The 20,947-nt window shown below is 39.3% G+C and overlaps 1 protein-coding gene across 1 annotated transcript; it reads right to left on the bottom strand.

Moving 5' to 3' along the window:
• Window positions 1-390: 390 nt before the first annotated feature.
• On the bottom strand, window positions 391-17,629 carry LOC311494405 (tumor necrosis factor receptor superfamily member 14-like). Its single transcript, XM_084553435.1, has 9 exons — window positions 16,038-17,629; window positions 15,134-15,227; window positions 14,768-14,893; window positions 14,357-14,512; window positions 12,041-12,128; window positions 865-1,037; window positions 692-731; window positions 520-582; window positions 391-425 (listed from the first exon to the last, which is right to left on the bottom strand). The coding sequence occupies exons 1-7, from the start codon at window positions 16,077-16,079 to the stop codon at window positions 709-711; spliced, it is 702 nt and encodes a 233-aa protein (XP_084409561.1). The 5' UTR covers window positions 16,080-17,629; the 3' UTR covers window positions 391-425; window positions 520-582; window positions 692-708.
• Window positions 17,630-20,947: the final 3,318 nt, after the last annotated feature.

Genomic DNA, 20,947 nt, shown 5'->3' on the forward strand with positions numbered 1-20,947 from the left:
TGCAACACCTTACATTTCTTTTTTTGCCAAGTCATTCTGGTCCAACCAGAACAGTCTCAAACTTTGGCAAAATATAAAATACAATATTTTCAGTTATGAAATATCTTTGACTTTAAGGCTGACTAGCTTATTTTTAAACTGTTATAACAGGCATATGTGGTATTTCCCTGTGCAAAGGCAGCAATAGATTTCATTTATGTAATACAACAATCAGTCACCATTCATGCATAACACAGTTTCCAAAATAAAATAAATCGTGGACTGAGGCAGGGTGTTTCAAGACAGAAGTTGACTGATCTGTCTTTTCTGTTCTCTGAAAAGACAATTTGACAGCATCCAAATGTATAATAACTGGATTCTGGAGCAAACGTACTCCACAGAGAATGGTTTCATCTGACAGTTTGGTCTATTTCCAGAGCTTCACCCTGAGGAGAGAAACACATTCACTTAAAGCAGAAACATTTGTAGAGACATCACACAGCCAGACGATCCTCAGTTAATAAACATTTCATGTCTTACCTTCTGTAGTGGCATCGATTCTTGGACTGGTTGTAGCAATGTTTCTACTATACATCGGGGTTTCTTTTTAGAAAAAAATTAAAGAAAAAAAGACATAATTTAATTCCTTAGATAAACCAAGTCCTGTGATCTGTAACAGTGCACATAACCAAACAGTGAGAAATAAACATACCACTCTGGAGTTTCTGGTTATTTTCCATTTCCCTTTCTGACTATAATTGAACAAAACAAGTGAAAAACATAATAACCAGCACTGTCATGACTCAGCAGAAAACATTATCATCCATCAAAGATGTGACAAAACATAGAAAAGAAGAACATTTTCCTGCTATAAATGAAACCTACCTGCTGAATAGATTTTCTCTCTGTTGACGTAGCACAATGGTACTACTACTAGAATGACTAAAGGAACCACCACACCAATGATGGTCCCTACAACATTTAAAATCTTTTCTCCACATACAGAATCAGTTGACGTAGTTCCTGGTGTTATCAGCTGAAGGTTATTTGATTCACATCTGGAACAATAAAGGGACATTTTATAGAGAAATGTACAGATACAACAAATTCATGGCTGTTATAAAAAATAAATGTGTCTCCATGTGTGATGTGAAGATTTACTTACTGTGTGTGTTGGAGACAAGATGTTAATGTTCCATCTGAAAATGTTCCATCACTGCAGTCAGAGCACACAGTGTCTGAGGAGGCTGAGCCTGCACAGACACAAGTTATATGTACAGATGAGGACAAAATTATTAGCCCCACCATGAAAATTAGATTCTTTTGAAAGCATTTCCCAAGTGCTGCTAAACAGAAGGTTTCGTGGTGTCTCAAAAAACAATCCGACTGATAATTAAGATTCTGGATCCAGAGGGAGTCGAGCTCCGGCAGGGCAATACCTGCAGAGGCCCCAACGCCTTGCTCACCTTTTCTCGTCTCGACCTGCTTCCGTTTTACTTAGACTTTTTTCTCATAAAATTATGACTTTATTCTCATAAATTACGACTTTATTCTTATAAATTATGACTTTATTCTCATAAATTACAACTTTATTCTCGAAGTTTGTGATTTTTTTCCCCCCTCAATGTGGCCCTAATACTCCGTCGTATCACGTCAGGTTTCTGACACTGAACTCAATTTAATAAGTTTTCTAAACTTAAACTTATTGAAATACTTGGAAATTCCAAATTTAAACCCTGGAGTGTTATTGTATGTCTTAAGAATACTTTTTTACTTTTGTGAAAATCTTTCAAAATTTTAAATTTTCATGGAGAAAATCAAAATAAATGAATTTACCACATATGGTTCGTTACTCCTAGCCTGGTCGTTACCATCCTACATACTTCCGCCCAAAATTTGATTTCGGTCTCGCACGTAGTCTGGCACAATGGGCGGATGAGGTTGAGGTTTGCTGTTGAGGTTTAAAATCATTGGAGTTCCCTTAACCAATCAGCAACGTTTGGTAATGACGTATATTGTGCGCCGGAGTTCAGGCTCTTACGCTTACCACTACCGCTTCCGCTTCAAACTTTTCCCAAAGCCAGTTGGAAGGAGAGCTACGACGTCCTTGCCATTTATAAAATTGACAAGACAAGCCTCTTGTTCTGGTTTTAATTCCGTGATGCTCTCGAGAGTTGAGACAACTTCGCGGATGGCTTCTAGCGTCTCTTCCTCCGTCGCCGTTGTTGCTATGCTGTGGAACTACAAGCATCGTTGGACTACAAGCAACTCGGCAAGCGAGTTTCGCGTCATCACTCAACTGTTCGCTGATTGGCGCGGTTACACGCGAACCGCGGAAGTGCAATTGGGCCAGACTCCGTGCGAGACCGAAATAAAATTTTGGGCGGAAACGTAGGATGGTAACGACCAGGCTACGTTACTCCCAGTCTCTTATCGAAAATATATTCTGAGCTTCGAAGACTCAAATACAGACCCTACCAGTGACATCTAGTGGCCAGCTGCAATTATTGCAGCCACGAACTTCCAAATGATTCACACATCAAATGTAAAAAAATAGAAAAAACCTAGGCACTCATCCAATGAGAAAGTTAAAATGCCTTTATTTTATGGGCAAGTCATACTTAAAAGACCACTTCGACGCGTTTCGGCTCAAACAGCCTTCGTCAGGAAGTGAACAAACTCTGTCACAAGTCTGTTTTAAAAAAAAAAATCATCAGTAGCAATGAGTGAACAGGTGTGAGACATTTAGATCAATCAGCCAATGGCAGACAAAGATGGCCAATGATCAAACAGGAAACAAAAAACACAAAACAAAAATCATAGGTGGCCATCAGGGGTCCTCAAAAACGCCAAGTATAATAAGGGTCCATTAGACAGATACACATCACATAAATACAATAGCAAAAGCATACATTTTTACAAGAAATGGCAATATTCTATATCTTCATTGAGACCTGGATAAAGGGTTGCCTTTAAACTAAAGATCCAAAAGCTCTCTCTTTGATTTAATTGTTTTAATCTATTCCCTCCCCTTATAGACTGTGGGATGTGGTCAATGCCAATTGCCCTTAAGACTGAAGGATCACTTCCGTGTCTGTCCTTAAAATGGCGAGCCATTGGATAGTTGTCATTTTTGGTCCTTATGGCGTACTTATGTTCTGAAACACGGTCCTGTAGTCGGCGTTTAGTCCTGCCAACATAAAAAACGTTACAGAGTGGACATTCTAGCTTGTAAATAACAAAAGTCGTTTTACAGTTAATAAAATGTCGTATTTCATATGCTTTGTCTCCATGTGTATCTCGAAAATCTTTACATTTGACCACATTTGAGCAGTGATTACACTGACCACACTTGAAACTACCACAGGGTCTACCTGACAGCCACGTGTTTCTTGAGGGTGCTGGTAAATAGCTGTGTACAAGTTTATCACTCAAAGTAGGTGACCGTTTGAAGCTGAATATAGGGGGTTCCAAAAACACATTCCTCATAAAGACATCACATTGTAATAGGCTCCAGTTCTTTTTAATGATATTCTTAATGTGGTGTGCTTCTGTACTAAATTTAGTGGAAAAGAAAACCCTCTCAGAGCTCTGTCTAGAACTACCACTTACCAAAAGGGACTGTCGTTCTAGATTTCTTGTTTTATTCTTAGCAATTCGGAGGGCTGTTTTCTTGTAGCCTCTCTGAATAAATCTGGTTTCCATCTCTGTAGCCTTAGCATCAAAGACATCTATTTCATCACAAATCCTTCTAAGTCTCTGGAATTGGCCATAAGGTATGTTATCCTTAAGATGTTTGGGATGAAAACTTTTGGCATGTAAAATGGTGTTGCGGGAGGTAGGTTTTCTATAGATGGTGGAATGTAAAAAACCTTCCCTATCTTTAGATATTTCCAAATCCAGAAAACAGATCTTTTGTTTGTTGCCAGTGTTATGTCAAAAAGAGAGAGCTTTTGGATCTTTAGTTTAAAGGCAACCCTTTATCCAGGTCTCAATGAAGATATAGAATATTGCCATTTCTTGTAAAAATGTATGCTTTTGCTATTGTATTTATGTGATGTGTATCTGTCTAATGGACCCTTATTATACTTGGCGTTTTTGAGGACCCCTGATGGCCACCTATGATTTTTGTTTTGTGTTTTTTGTTTCCTGTTTGATCATTGGCCATCTTTGTCTGCCATTGGCTGATTGATCTAAATGTCTCACACCTGTTCACTCATTGCTACTGATGATTTTTTTTAAAACAGACTTGTGACAGAGTTTGTTCACTTCCTGACGAAGGCTGTTTGAGCCGAAACGCGTCGAAGTGGTCTTTTAAGTATGACTTGCCCATAAAATAAAGGCATTTTAACTTTCTCATTGGATGAGTGCCTAGGTTTTTTCTATTTTTTTACATTCGATTAAGCCCTCAACCTAAGAGCACCATCTTAACAACAACAAAAAAAAAAAGATATATGGTTCCAGGCAGCACTCCAACTCAACCTCTTTACTACAAATCAAACACAAGGGCCGTGTTTCTGAAGGAGTAGCTCCGCAGACACCGAACTGCGTTTTTTTGGAACATTTTGTCACTGTTTTTTTCACTTATTTTTGACAAAGATGTCGACCAGTTTCTCATATACCCCAGAGGAAGGCCGACAAATTATCAGCGCCACTTCCCTTCTAGAGGAAATGGATTCTTCAGTCTCTCCAGGTATGGACATCGAGAAACACTTGTTTGAACTTAAGAACCTAATGATCAAGGACATGAAACTAGATCTACACGGGATTACACTCTCAGATTACTGGAGGAACAATTTAATTCCAAGAGGATTGAGACTAAGAAAATTTCCAGCCTATGGGGGGACAGACAAAATAGACTTCAAGAGCAAATGGGAAGCCATTTTGAATAAGTGCTCATTTGATTTAATGCTGTTACTCATAGAAGAGGCCAAGAAAGATAGAGTGACCCTTAAAAGCGAAATAGAGGAAGTACAAAAGATTGTTGCCCAACATGAAAAATGTGAGAACTTCACCCAGTTGGAGCTTAAGCTGAAGGAAGAGCTACAGCAAATAACTCAGAAGCTCAAACAAGAGAAACTTAGAAAATTCAGAAGAGATGAAATGGATTACAAAAGGGGCAATGTCTACACATGGAAAAATCAAGTCTACAGACACAGAGACACTTCACAATCACAGAGAAAACCTAGGACAGTCTCTTTCAACCTCACGAGCAGCGACGAGGAAGCTCACCAAAGCTCCAATTCAACTACCGAAGAAGAGGGCCATTTTTTAGGATGGAGAGAAAAGCAGCAGAAAGCAAAGCCACAAAATCCAATCACCATGAAGCAACAAAGAATACGAAAAAGACAAAACCAACAAGAAGAGGGAGGAGAAAAGGTCACCAAGCCCGTCTTGAGGAACCGCAAAGGGACACAGTGATCAATATATCGGGAAAGCCTCTATCTGAAAGCTCCATGGATGTACTATCGAAGGGCCTGTCTTTCGCTCCAACCTACTCATCTAGAGAATTTGATACGAAAATTGACCTCTACAGGTTCTACAGAAACTTACATCTCAAGGCCTGGTACAGTATGAACTGTCGTCCAGAAGTGACTGTTAATGACTCTGATAGACTTGATCCACAAGGGACTCCTTTTAAACCAAAATCTACCTTTTGTCCTGTCACTTTAAATGCTACTTTAAATACATTTACCAAGAAAGTGGATTTTGAAGTTGAAAAACTGTATCAGCAGAGGAAAAGCTTACCAATGTACCATAATTTGTCAAAGCATGAACGTTGTGTACTTCAACAGATGATGAAAGATGATGATTTGGTGATCAAAAAAGCAGATAAAGGAGGGGCAGTTGTAGTTTGGGGAAAAGAGAAATATATAGAAGAAGCTAACAGACAATTAAATGATCCAGAATGTTATGAAATTTTGAAGTTTAATCCCACAGAAACATTGAAAATGGAATTAAAAGCAATGTTGATTGAAGCAAGAGATAACAACTGGATTTCTGAGAATGAATGTAAGTTTCTTTTTAATGAATATCCAAAACTGGCTTCTTTCTATCTTCTCCCTAAGATCCATAAAAATCTGGAAACTCCCCCTGGGAGACCAGTTATTTCAGGTATTGACAGCCTTATCGAACCTATTTCAAAATATATTGATTACTTTCTCAAACCCATTTTACCTTCACTCCCAGCATATATACAGGACACCACAGCTGTTCTTAACAAGATCTCTGAACTGGGTAATATAGGGCGAGATACTATTTTAGCTACTATGGATGTGGAGGCGCTTTACACCTCAATTGTACATGAAGAAGGGTTGACAGCACTAGAATATTTCCTGAGGTTAAGACCACAAACAGAATCCCCTCCTGTACATTTTTTGCTAGACCTAACGAGATGGACTTTAAATCAGAACATCTTCATTTTTCAAGATCGCCTATTTAGACAAGTAAAAGGTTGTGCAATGGGAGCTTGCTATAGTCCCTCGTACGCAGGGTTATATATGGGTAAATGGGAATGTGATTTTGTATTTAATACCACCAAGCATTCCTTCTGCAATAAGATAATCTATTGGGGCAGGTACATAGATGATGTAATCTTACTGTGGGCTGGTTCTGAATCTGAACTCTTGTCCTTCCATGAATATCTTAACAGTACAAATAAAAACATCAAATTGTCCCTGGATTTTGACAAACAAAAGATCTGTTTTCTGGATTTGGAAATATCTAAAGATAGGGAAGGTTTTTTACATTCCACCATCTATAGAAAACCTACCTCCCGCAACACCATTTTACATGCCAAAAGTTTTCATCCCAAACATCTTAAGGATAACATACCTTATGGCCAATTCCAGAGACTTAGAAGGATTTGTGATGAAATAGATGTCTTTGATGCTAAGGCTACAGAGATGGAAACCAGATTTATTCAGAGAGGCTACAAGAAAACAGCCCTCCGAATTGCTAAGAATAAAACAAGAAATCTAGAACGACAGTCCCTTTTGGTAAGTGGTAGTTCTAGACAGAGCTCTGAGAGGGTTTTCTTTTCCACTAAATTTAGTACAGAAGCACACCACATTAAGAATATCATTAAAAAGAACTGGAGCCTATTACAATGTGATGTCTTTATGAGGAATGTGTTTTTGGAACCCCCTATATTCAGCTTCAAACGGTCACCTACTTTGAGTGATAAACTTGTACACAGCTATTTACCAGCACCCTCAAGAAACACGTGGCTGTCAGGTAGACCCTGTGGTAGTTTCAAGTGTGGTCAGTGTAATCACAAATGTGGTCAAATGTAAAGATTTTCGAGATACACATGGAGACAAAGCATATGAAATACGACATTTTATTAACTGTAAAACGACTTTTGTTATTTACAAGCTAGAATGTCCACTCTGTAACGTTTTTTATGTTGGCAGGACTAAACGCCGACTACAGGACCGTGTTTCAGAACATAAGTACGCCATAAGGACCAAAAATGACAACTATCCAATGGCTCGCCATTTTAAGGACAGAAACGGAAGTGATCCTTCAGTCTTAAGGGCAATTGGCATTGACCACATCCCACAGTCTATAAGGGGAGGGAATAGATTAAAACAATTAAATCAAAGAGAGAGCTTTTGGATCTTTAGTTTAAAGGCAACCCTTTATCCAGGTCTCAATGAAGATATAGAATATTGCCATTTCTTGTAAAAATGTATGCTTTTGCTATTGTATTTATGTGATGTGTATCTGTCTAATGGACCCTTATTATACTTGGCGTTTTTGAGGACCCCTGATGGCCACCTATGATTTTTGTTTTGTGTTTTTTGTTTCCTGTTTGATCATTGGCCATCTTTGTCTGCCATTGGCTGATTGATCTAAATGTCTCACACCTGTTCACTCATTGCTACTGATGATTTTTTTTTTTTTTTTAAAACAGACTTGTGACAGAGTTTGTTCACTTCCTGACGAAGGCTGTTTGAGCCGAAACGCGTCGAAGTGGTCTTTTAAGTATGACTTGCCCATAAAATAAAGGCATTTTAACTTTCTCATTGGATGAGTGCCTAGGTTTTTTCTATTTTTTTACATTTGATTAAGCCCTCAACCTAAGAGCACCATCTTAACAACAAAAAAAAAAGATATATGGTTCCAGGCAGCACTCCAACTCAACCTCTTTACTGATTCACACATCAGTCAAGTCATTCTTAAAGGGGAACTCCGGCGCAAAATGAACCTGGGGTTAATAATTTGTTTTGTTCGTCAAATGTGACCAGTTTTCTTGCAAACCGCTATTTAGCGTATAACGCTAGCCTTCGGGGCACACCTACACATAAAAAGAAATCGCTATTTCTATACCACTAACAAGGCTCACAATATCACCACACTTACACGGTAGCATAACTAGGGTCTCTACATGTAAACCGAAGCATTGAGAAATTTGCAAGTATACAGGCAGTTTATTAAAAAAGGAACACAGTACCGTTCATGTCTGGCTCGCATATCCAGGCGGGCGCCATCTTGGGGAAACTGAACTGTCTGTTGCCGGAAGAAAGCACTGAGAGCATAGAGAAGCACTGAACGAAGAGAGTTCAGTTTCCCCAAGATGGCGCCCGCCTGGATATGCGAGCCAGACATGAACGGTACTGTGTTCCTTTTTTAATAAACTGCCTGTAAACTTGCAAAGTTCTCAATGCTTCGGTTTACATGTAGAGACCCTAGTTATGCTACCGTGTAAGTGTGGTGATATTGTGAGCCTTGTTAGTGGTATAGAAATAGCGATTTCTTTTTATGTGTAGGTGTGCCCCGAAGGCTAGCGTTATACGCTAAATAGCGGTTTGCAAGAAAACTGGTCACATTTGACGAACAAAACAAATGCATGAAAACAAATACCAGAGAACGGTCGAACTCGGTACACATGTGTTATTAACCCCAGGTTCATTTTGCGCCGGAGTTCCCCTTTAAGCAGATTTGTCAACATTTTTAAATGTCAGTGGACTTATTGCTTGAAACTTGATTTAGATATCACACATTTTTGCTGTGAAGTGAGATGACAAGTATTTCAACATCAGTGTTTTGGAGATATGACTGGAGGTTTCTGAGAAGTGCTTATGCAATTCACTGGAAACAACTTATGATGGTAATGATTATATTATAATCAGTACTAACCACCTCGCCACTGTGCCGCCCCTGAAGAGCCCAATTCAATTTAATTCAATTAAATTCAATGTTTTTATGAGAAGCGTAATTATTGTCTGATTTTGTGCAGTTATTCTGTTACAAAAGCATTCTTACTTTCGTTTAATATTTCAAGAAAATTTTAATTGTGCAAACAAATGAACAAAACACTGCAGTCAAATCCACACAAGAGAAAACAGAACCAAACTCAGTAAACAAAAGGTATAAATGCCTATCTTGGGCAATTTGAAGGTGTTGCTACAACCCTAATGCCGTAGCTGATGTGCACCTCCTCAGACCGCAAGAGCTGCATTTCTGCTGCCAACTGGACCAATATTCCAGTTGGCAGTAGGGGTCAAGTTAGTTTGTATTGTAAACAGGTGAAACTAGCTAACGTCCTTACCACTAGCAGCTATTCATAAGACATTGTGTACACTGACCAGATAGAAAATAAGCCTAGGTTAGTACTGTTATGTCTAAATAGTCTTGAATGTGAGAAGACTTTTTCAAACCACTACTCACCAACAATAACAGTAAAGTCAGCGAACAGCATTCTAATTTCATTATTAGACTATTATTGTTTGTAGGCTAGCACAATGCTAAGTTACGTTTGGGCCTTGGAAAAGTTTTTGTGGAGGTGGTTAGGGACAATGAACAGAAATGAAAGAAAATCAGACTTTTAAAAATTATATAATTTTATCTATTGTCTGTGTTATGCCAATGCAGCTGTGCACCTCTTTACAAGAGAATCCAATAATTCTAGACGTATTTGTAAACGTAAAGCCACCACTCACCAACATGAAACGTGAGTCAGTGGGCAGCATTCTGACTTCTTCATTAGGCTTTTAATTGTTAACTAGTAGACCTAGGCTAAGCTGCTTTTAGGCCTGGAAAAAAATGAGTTTGGGGTAGTTTTTATGAAGCCTAGGAGGCTAAAGACAATGTAGGCTACAATGAAAGAACATCAGACTTTTTAAAATGACATCATTTTGTTCATTGCCAGTGTTATGTCAATGCCCCAGTGTGTCTGTTTATCAGAGAATCCAATAATTCTTCACCCAAAAAAACTCACTCCACAGTCTCTGTTCATGTTTTGTTGAGCTAGGTTGAGATATCTTTCCCAGGAGAGGAGAGTGTTAGTGAGAGAGAGGAGAGCAGAGAGCAGGAGGACATAGATTACTTTGGCCGTCCTGAGCCTTCTATATTACAGAGCTTTTTGGATCACGACCCACAACAAAATGGCAAAAGTCCAACAGTGCAAAGGGTATTGACCAGTAAAAACAGATGAATGCTGCTTTAAGATTCATTACTGTGATGGAGTGGTGGAGCATAAAGTTTTGTAGTGTTAATAAATTACACTTTTTGGAAGTATTTAATGTGTCCACTCTCACTGATTCTCATTAAGTCGTTGCACAGGGTTGCACAGTTGGTACATACATTCAAGAGACTAAAAAGACCTAAACGAGGTGCATTATCGAATGTGGTGGGCCGGTCTAGTCCAAAATGCCAGGGCCGATTTTTTTGTCCCATTCCGCCCCTGTGGCTGAGTACAGTGACTCTGGAGTAAGGAGTGAAGGAATGGAAAAGGAGACGAACTAGGCCGAACAGGATCAGAGACATCATCAGGAACAGGAACGACCTCGGAATCGCAAGCAGGAACACAATCAGGATCAGAGTCATCATCAGGAACAGGATCAGACAATGACAGAGAGCAAAGGGACACAGGTGTAGGGGAAGCACACAAGGAGAAACCAATCCAACAATCAAAGGGGAAAACCACGGGAAGTAAAACAGGATAAGAAATACCAGGGAAGTACAAAACTCAGAACCATGACAGGATACTGCCGTGAAACTCTTTCAGTTCAGATTCTAGCTTCTCAACCATATCCATGAGGTCATACAAGTCATTCTGAGAGCATTCTTGCTTTAACCTTGTGCAAGCATCTCTAATTTGGGTTTTCATACAAAAATCTGACTGACAGGTGTGTCCAAATACTTTTGTCCATATAGTGTATTTGTAACTGGTCCTCTGGTGGCAGCCATGCGTCCCATCTGCTGCAGTAACTTCCAGTTTTAGCAGGATGCTCACACAGAACTCAAGAAGACACAGAAAATCACCAGTACATGTGTAAAATCACATTCAGCGTGACTCGCTGAGGCAGCTGCTCCAGGCCAAAAGTTGGGCTTTCTGATGTGTTTTTTCTGTTCTCTGCAAAGACAATGTGCCAGCACCCAACTGTATAATAAGTGGATTTTGGAGCACATTTACTCTGCAGTGAACAGTCCACATGTTGTTCAGCATGTTTACACTGGTTGATGCTGAGGAGAGAAACCCATTCACTTAAAGCAGAAACATCATGGTGCAGCATAGACAGACCATCCTCAGTTAATTATAATGTGTGTGTGTGTGTGTGTGTGTGTGTGTGTGTGAAAAACACACTGCTGTCTTACCTGCTGCTGTTGACACCAGTGACGATACAGCTCATTCTGTTTTATGAAAAAATAAATAAATAACATAAATTAATCTATTACATACTATTATATATATATATATATTGACATCTATAACAGTGGACACTGTGATAACATTTTGCTGGTTTGAAAACAAGTCTTACTTTTTAGACAGCGTTCCTTTATTTGGTCACGGTATCTAAATATGAATACACCTGTTAGTAAGACTAAAACTAACACCATGACGATGATGATGGCAATAACTCCAACATTTGAAGTTTGTTTCCCACAAACAGAATCAGTTGACGTGTTTCCTGGTGTTATCAGTCGGAGGTTTTTTGATTCACATCTGGAACAATAAATTGACATTTTATAGAGAAATGTACAGATACAACAAATTCAAGACTATTACAAGACATCCAATGTGTCTCCATGTGTGATGTGCAGATTTACTTACTGTGTGTGTTGGAGACAAGATGTTAATGTTCCATCTGAAAATGTTCCATCACTGCAGTGAGAGCACACAATGTCTGAGGAGGCTGAGCCTGCACAGACACAAATTATATGGAAGTTGAAACCATAGACATATATACATAGACGCCTCATTGAGCGCTGGACCGTACATCAGAGTCACCGCCATATTGGAGGAGGCAGCTCTGCCCCGCGAACTAATACGAGTCAATGGAATGAACTTTATTAAGTGATTCTACAAAATACTATAAGCATTTACACATTCACACACGAACGTATATATTGAGGAAACCGATAGGAACCAAATACAATGTCTGATTACATTCTGAGTAGTTAATGTTACAGATGTTTTTGGTTCCTATCGGTTTCCTGAATATATACGTTCGTGTGTGAATATGTAAATGAGAGGCATTTACTTGCAGCACTTTGTAGACGACGCTTAATAAAACTTCACTCCATTCACACGTATCGGTTCGAGGGACAGAGCTGCCTCCTCCAACATGGTGGCGACGTTGACGTATTGCAACAACAGGCCAGCCTGCTCAATGAGGCGTCTATGTATATATGTCTATGGTTGAAACTAGTTAGGTCTACAGATCAAAGATTAAGTGTTAAAGAGATGCCGCCTGTCTCACATTAAGACAGCTGGATGACAGCAACAGATCTAATAACTAAGCAGTGCACTAGAATGGAGCAAAAATGTGGTTTATAAATCTGTGCAAAATCAGACTAACGTAGAAATGAGAGTATGCTTAGGTTTTATGTTTAATTAAAATGAGAAACTGTATTTTAACATTTTCAGTGTGCTTCTAAATATAAGCGTCTCCTGAAAATATTGGCGGTTTGTAAAACAGAGTGCAAGCTTTGAAGCTTTGAATAGACAGAGAGAAGTGGGTATAAAAGAAAAAAAAGAGGATGTTCAGAGCAGATTCTTCAGACTGTCTCATGGGAACAGCTTTTGTCTGCATGCTGAATAAAAGTAAATACAATCACTGTCAGTCTACAACAAACACATTTTGGCTTATACTATTTCTATTTTATGTTACTTAAAGGGATAGTTCACCCTAGAATGATATTTCGCTCATTATCTACTCACCCTCATGTTGACTAAGGGCTGGAAGAAGTTTCAGAGTCCTCCGTCCCTTCTCTGAGTTACAGGGGGTCTTGGTGTAGCAGTGCATTTCAATGCAACGGTTGTAAAGGGACACCAGAGCTCTTCGTAAAAAAACACACACAAAAAAACATCCAAATACCTCCATGATGCTCGTATGTAATGTCCGTCTTGTGCTGAAGCCCCAAATTGCGTAATTGTCCCGAAAAAAATTAAATAAGTCCACATTCCAAGCATGTTTGTAGCATTAGCTCCGAGTGTTGTTGTCCCGGCTCTTCCGCTGCCAGCGCGCATGCGCAAGGTTCGCACTGAGACTCGCTTCCTTGTTTACCCCGGCGAAGGACTAGAAGCAGCCCGTAATAGCCTGCCTTGCACCGGGACAACACTTTTTCGTGCAATTTTAATTTTAATTTTTTTTAATTTCTTCTTCTTCTTCTTCTCTCGTTGCACGGCGGTTCTGGTCCTTCGCCGGCTGGCTCAATTCGCCGGGGTAAACAAGGAAGCGAGTCTCAGTGCGAACCTTGCGCATGCGCGCTGGCAGCGGAAGAGCCGGGACAACAACACTCGGAGCTAATGCTACAAACATGCTTGGAATGTGGACTTATTTAATTTTTTTCGGGACAATTACGCAATTTGGGGCTTCAGCACAAGACGGACATTACATACGAGCATCATGGAGGTATTTGGATGTTTTTTTGTGTGTGTTTTTTTACGAAGAGCTCTGGTGTCCCTTTACAACCGTTGCATTGAAATGCACTGCTACACCAAGACCCCCTGTAACTCAGAGAAGGGACGGAGGACTCTGAAACTTCTTCCAGCCCTTAGTCAACATGAGGGTGAGTAGATAATGAGCGAAATATCATTCTAGGGTGAACTATCCCTTTAATTTTATTCTACTTATTTTTTATTTCTATTTTTTTAATTTAATCTGTTCTTTTATCTGAGGTTCTTAAGAGTGTGTTTTTATGGACAACTAAGCTACTGTAACCAAGCAATTTCCCTTGTGGATCAATAAAGTTTATCGAAGTCTAAGTCCACCTTGTCTAAATCTAAAAAAAAAACATTTATTAGACATTTTGCTCTTTACTACCATCTAGTGGTCAGAAATCACCATGTGCAGCTTTAATGAGCAAACTGTCACAAAGATCAGTTTCCTTAAACTTTGTTCTCATTTAAAACTAGAAAACCAACCTTTTTCCTTGATGTATTGTCCTGGATGACAGACCGTGTGTTTCTGTGCTGCTTCACATTGGTCCTTTGTTAAGTCAATACAGAAGAATCCCTCAAGTGGTTCACAAACTGTATCTGATGTTGGTGTACATGACCTCTTTACCTTCAGACCAGAACCTATCAACACATATGGAAGTTACAAAACATGCAGAAACAAAACTCCTATTGTGTTTAATCTGTTTCTGATTTAAAGATACCTTCAGTGGTTAGAACAACTTTAGAAAATGTGACACAATAGTCTCTTCAGTTTATGAATTCATAGGAAACATCTGCATAAATTAACTTGTCTGATGTGGATTTGATTTTAAATTCATCAGTTGAAAAAAGAAAAAAAATTCTACTGATAAATAAATAATATTAACAGAAATGTACCTGCATCACAGTTGGTGCATGGGAAGCACTGCTTACGTCCATTAGCTTTATCCATATAAGTTCCATTCAAGCAGGGCAGACATGACGTACTTCTGTACTCTGTGCAATCTATTTTAACTCTGCTTCCTGTTGAACAGACAACCAGCTATTATAGTTCAAGAAATCTATTTTTAATTCAGTTAAAATATTATCTTCTGGATATGGAGTATGCTGCATGCTAAGTGTCGTACACTGTTATCTCTTATACTGTCACTATTATTAATTCCCGCAGATGAAGCTAGATAAAAAAGTAGTAATAAATATTATTCTATATTTGTTGGTTACCAACAATTTTCACTTTCACAGATTAATTCAGTTGGATCTTACCAGGAGGACACATAGGGCAGCATTCACGCCCTATCTGATACTCTTCTGAATGACATGTGAGGGTTTGACAGCACAAGACTTTCATCACAATTATCTGTGAAGAGAGACAACATCATAATGTTTCTTTGATCTGTCCATCTCTCCCGTCTGACCTTTCTAAACAATAAAAAATGTCTGGATCATAATAGGAGCAAGCAATCGATAAAGTCATTCCTTGTGGGAGGATAGTCTGGATAATAGGAGAAGGAGAGTACACTCATGGTAAAAAGTCATGAGAATGTTTTTATTCACTCTGAAGGATCTCATATTACTGAGTAAATGTCATCTTTGCTGACATTTCTTGAGAATTTCATCAGTGCTGGAGGAAAAACATCCAAAAATGTGCCCATTGATTTATTTTATTTTATATTGTGCATTGTTGAAAAAATAAATATTTTCATAATTTTGTAACTGATTTATTCTTTGAAACATTAATATTAATATATGCAATTGCAATGCCTTCAATTTAGAGAAGTTAGTAGACAGTCACAGCCATAAATGCAACGGTACTAATAATTGGAATAATAATTTCTTTTGGTGTTTCGGTTTCTGGCCTTGGTTTCCTCATTTTTGGTTTTGGCCAAGATTTTTTTTCATTTTGGTGCATCCCTAAATGTTGTTAAATGAAGAAAAAGGAACTTGGCCATGGACTAGGGGGATTCCAGATGTCCAGATGCAAACTCCCAGAAGAAATCCACGCCCTCTATCCCATCCCATATTTGCACTATTTTCAAATACAACCCTCACAACAGCTGCATGGATTCCACAGATACTCTCTTAGAAGAGGATGGAAGAGGATAACTCACCCTTTGTGAGTTATGTCAAATACAAGCTTCCTGTGATTTGTTGCAGTAAAGAACTTTACCAGCAAAGCTGAAGTTCTCAAAGATGTTCTTCTCGGAGTCATGGTTTTTGGAGGGTGAACAGTTTTCTTAAACCAAAGACGTCAGAGATGAGCTTCAGGATGAGATGCGTTGGAACATCCAAAACAGAAACATCTGTAAGAAAAATGAAAAACTGCACAGTAGGTAAGCTGGTTACTGTGTGTACGCTCTTAGGAGCCACCTGGGTAACAGTCAGATTTCTGCTAGATTAAATGTGATACCTTGCTGTGGGGCCATAAGGTAGAAACATTAAGCACAGTCTGGAAAATTCAAGGTCCTATTTTCAACAGCAGCAGGTTCAGAAGGACCAGGAACATCTCTCAGACCTCTGTGTCCAGCTAGGCGAAGAGTTCGAGGTCCAGCTATCAGAGCACTGCTACCTCAGTATGGAAGTGTGCTGGATAGTTTGGTCTTCTTATGGTGTGGGAAGTGAACCAACAGGTACGGGGTGTGAAACCTCAGATCATAGGTTTCACTTCAAATAAAACAAATATGAGGATGTATCACATTACAGCATGTGACTGCTCTTTCTCTGCAAAAACAAAGTTAAACTGTTGAACAAACACCTTTCAGCAGGTACACTGCCGGGGCAAGCCAGCACACTCCCAAGTCATCTGAGAACTTGAGAAGCGTCACAGAACAGAGTCCCACAAAATTAAGACAGTGTAGATGTCCAGTTTAAGAAGAGGTTCAACAAACTAGATCTAGATGTTTTGCAGAAGCAGAAGGAAACTCTGCTGATTGGAGATTAGTACTCAGAACCAAACAGGAAGAATCTACAAGTAGATAGGCATGTTTCAGTAGAAACACACTTTCAGATCTCGTGTTTCTTAAACACTAAGTTTTGCTTTCGATGCTGTGAAGAAGGACACAGAAAGTTTAACTGTAATGTTGAAAGTTAACATGATTAAAATCGTTTTATTATTTTATTTGACTCATACTGACAGAACAAACACAACCACTTCTGTGGACAGTCTGAATCACAGACTGTATCAACGGACGCACTTGAGTCATACACAACAGATTTGAAAGGACCTTGGTTTCATATCCAAAAGGGTTCAAAAAGGAGTTTAGAGTTGTAGGAATTGTAGAGTTATTGTGAGTCCAGTTGCCTTTTTTTGAATCCTTTTTGGATATACCATGACCTGGATGCTGAGAACCATCACAGACTCTTGGTTTCACTAGTTTAGATGTACACAGATCAGTCACAACATTAAAACCACGGACTGCTGGGAAACTTTTGGACCTGGCATTCATTCATTCATGTGGATGTTACTTAGACATGTAGCACCCACCTAGACCAGACCAGGCACCCCCACCCCACAGCAATGACCCCATAGCACCAGCAAAAAGTAGGATCATCAAATTGATCCAGGACATGTGGACATGTGATTGGTAGAGAGTTAGAGACATTTGTCGCAGTGAAAGACAGCAGGACAGTGGACAAACTGCTCTCTATCATGGACAATTCGTCACACCCTCTACCCCAGACTATAGAGGAACAGTGGAGCAACAGATTAATCAGGCTCTGCTCCCACTTCCTGTAACAGATAACTCCATGTTATTCATGTTAATGGACATTATGTATATAATATATATCTACTTCTGTCTCTATTTCTTTTACATTTGTTCATGTGCTAATTTTGTAAATCTTTGGCTTATACTTATTTTTATTTTATCTTATTATTATTTTATCTTTCCTTTTACTTGTGGTTCTCAAGAGTGATTTTTATGCGCAACTAAGCTACTGTGACAAAGCAATTTCCCTTGTGGATGAATAAAGTCTGAGTCAAAGCCTCCCACTAACAACATCCTGTTACCAGACATCACAGGACACCCTCAGAAGGTCCATGTCCATTCTCTGATGAGTCACAACTGTTTTTGGAGACACAAGGAAGACCTACACAATATTAGGAAGACGGTCATAATGTTATGCCTGATCGGTGTATATAATAAATAAAAGAACAGGCTAGACGTGTAACAGTGTCAAAGACGCTGTCATCTACCTGCTGCTCTGATCCCTCTTGCACCTTGAGGAGCCCAGAGGTACTGTAAGGGCTCCCTCCCTCCCTTCAAAGGGAAGGGAGGGAGCAGGAGGAAACAGCCAGCTGACTGAATGGACGATTAATTACCTCACTAACAGATCACATATGAGGCTTCACAGTGTCTGATGAGGTGTCCTGCAAAACAGGTGCTCCATAAGGGACAGTTCTTTCTCCATTCATCTTCACCATCTACACAGCTGCCACTTCCAGAACCTCTCAAAAAGGTTTCTTTAATCAGTGATTCACAGAGAGTCTAATTACAGGTTCTCTCTGGAGAGAAGCTCCTCTGGCTGCCTCCCCTACACTCACAGCTCATCATACTGAGTAAGTTAAGCTTCTCATGTTTTGCCTTGTGTTTTTATTCTGTTATTTCTGCTTTGATTTGTTAACTGTTTTCTTTTTGTGTTATAGTTTTCCTTCCTGTATGTTCCCGCCTATGTGATTGTCTTCCCCGTCCTGATTGTTCCCACCTGCCTCTCATTTTCCCAGTGTGTATATATTGCCTGTGTCTCCCTTAATCCTTCGCCAGTTCGTCCTGTTTCATGTCAGTAGAACCAGCTGTATCTCAAGCCTTATCCTGCTAGGTCATTGTTCTCTGTGAACGTTTTTGTTATTTTCCTTGATTGTCTGATACTTTGGTATTCTTACCTCAGATTGTGTGTTTTCCTCATTGTGAGTGATTATGAGTTTTCTTGTTCTAGTCTTCTGCTTCTTAGCGTTTTTCTTAGTATTTTATGAATGCGGATGTTATCTGTGATTTCACGTGATGTTAGCACTGTTCTGCATGCTCCTGAGTCACAGCGAAACACAACGTCCTGGTTGTTTATTTCCAAAGTAATGTAAGGTTTCTGTCCTTCTAAGCTTAACATTATGTCAGCATTGCTCAGGTTTAGTATTTCGCCATATAAGCATGCTCTTTGTCGTGTTCAAACAAAAAATCTTCTATTTCACTAGATTCATCTTCAGTATACTCATAGTGAAAGTCTGTCTCAGTGTGACACAAAGTGTCTCTTTGTGTGTTGTGTGTGAATGACCTTGGCTTGGCTGACCACGGCTAGTCATGGTTTTCGGTTGTTCGTCCTCCTCGCGCTGGTAATAGCTTCCGCGATTGTCATTACCGCTGCCTCCATGGCCGCCTCCTCCCTGTTTTTACCAGCCTCCTCATTATTTTCTGTCTTTCAGTCCATTTTTCTTCCTGTTTCTGCAGACTCCATCACTATCACGTGTTCCTTTCTCACTGTGCCAATGTCATTTTCTTCCTCACTTTGCTCTATTGCATGCACTTTCTTTCTCTGTTGGTGCTGCCGACTCTGATCTGCACATATTGGCAAAGTGATTTTTCTTGTTGCATCTGCTGCAACTTGACTCGTTTTGTTCTGTGTTAGCTTTTATTTTGTCTTTTTGCCTGACAGTCCGCACTCTGTTAATTTGTACTTCTTCTGTCAGTGCTTTGACTTGGCTGGTTGTTATTTCACTTGCACGACAGATATCAATGGCTTTTTCTAGGGTCAGATCTGCTTCTCTTAACAGTCTCCCTCTCACTTGGTCGTCAATAATACCACAAACAATTCTGTCACGTACCAGGGAGTCGTGCAGCAGTCCAAAATCACAGTCCCTGGCCTTATTTTTTAAACCCGTTACATACGCATCAATGGACTCAGACTGCTTCTGGGCTCCTGTGAAGAATATGTGCCGTAAGGTAAGTTTTTCCTTGGCTCACAATAGTACTGAAACCTCTCCTTCAGCAAGGCTAGTTTGTCTTTCTCTCCGTCAGCGAAAACATATTGCATACTGTAATTTCCTCCTCTCCCATGACGTGATGAAACGTTGCACACTGCACCTTCTGCAGAGTTTTCTGCAGTGCCACTGGCAGTACAGAACAGCACAAAACACTGACTCCTGCCTCAGTTCAGAAATTCCTTCTTCTGGCAGAGGACTCCGGCTCAAACGACCAAAATGATGGAAAAACAACTCTGAGAGACTCTGGTCAAAAGTCAAAAAGGTTTCTTTAATCAATGATTCACACAGAGTCTAATTACAGGTTCTCTGTGGAGAGAAGCTCGTCTGGCTGCCTCCTCTACACTCACAGCTTTTATAAGTAAAAGTAAAGATACAAAAAATAGAATAAGGTAAGAAAAGAGAAACTATATAAGAAAGTAAATATGTTATGTATATTGTATTGTACTTCCTAAACATACATGCTACTTCAAAAATAATAATAAGTTTTACGTTTTTTATAATATTTGTTGTGGAATAATAATTTTGTACACTTTTATTTAAGAAAAAAATACAAGAAGAAGAGCAATGAAGGCAGGGATTTAGTTTTATAATTATACTGTATTTTCTGAACAAAAGAATTTGTTTTTATTTGTTCTCAACTATTTTGTGTTGTTTCTGAACAAAAACTTTTATTGTGACAATACTGATATTACTGGATTTAATAAGGCAAATCACAAAAACACATAAAAATCATGGAAATTCATTCAGATTTAAAGTGATGATGCATCCACCATGTCTAGACAATCACTCACACTCACCTGCACACCTACGGCCAATTTAGAATCACCAACTAACCTCTCATGATATTCAAAGGAAGATGTGTCCTCTCTGTGTCCTCCGTGTCCTCTCGGTTCGTCCTTGTTGTAATTTTAGCTGTTAAACGCTGATGCAAAACCGAGATTGATGGACCACGTCCTCCTCATGATCAGACTGCATAAGTGTAAATAACAGGCTGTATCTCAGCGTTCCCGGATGGGAAATGTAGAGATATCGAACTGTCGCTTTATATTGATCGTATCTTGACCCAAACTTAACAACAAAGCTGTTCTTTGTGCGTGGAACAATAA

Source organism: Chelon labrosus, assembly GCF_963514085.1.
Source record: "Chelon labrosus genome assembly, chromosome: 10".
Classification (NCBI taxonomy): Eukaryota; Metazoa; Chordata; class Actinopteri; order Mugiliformes; family Mugilidae; genus Chelon; species Chelon labrosus.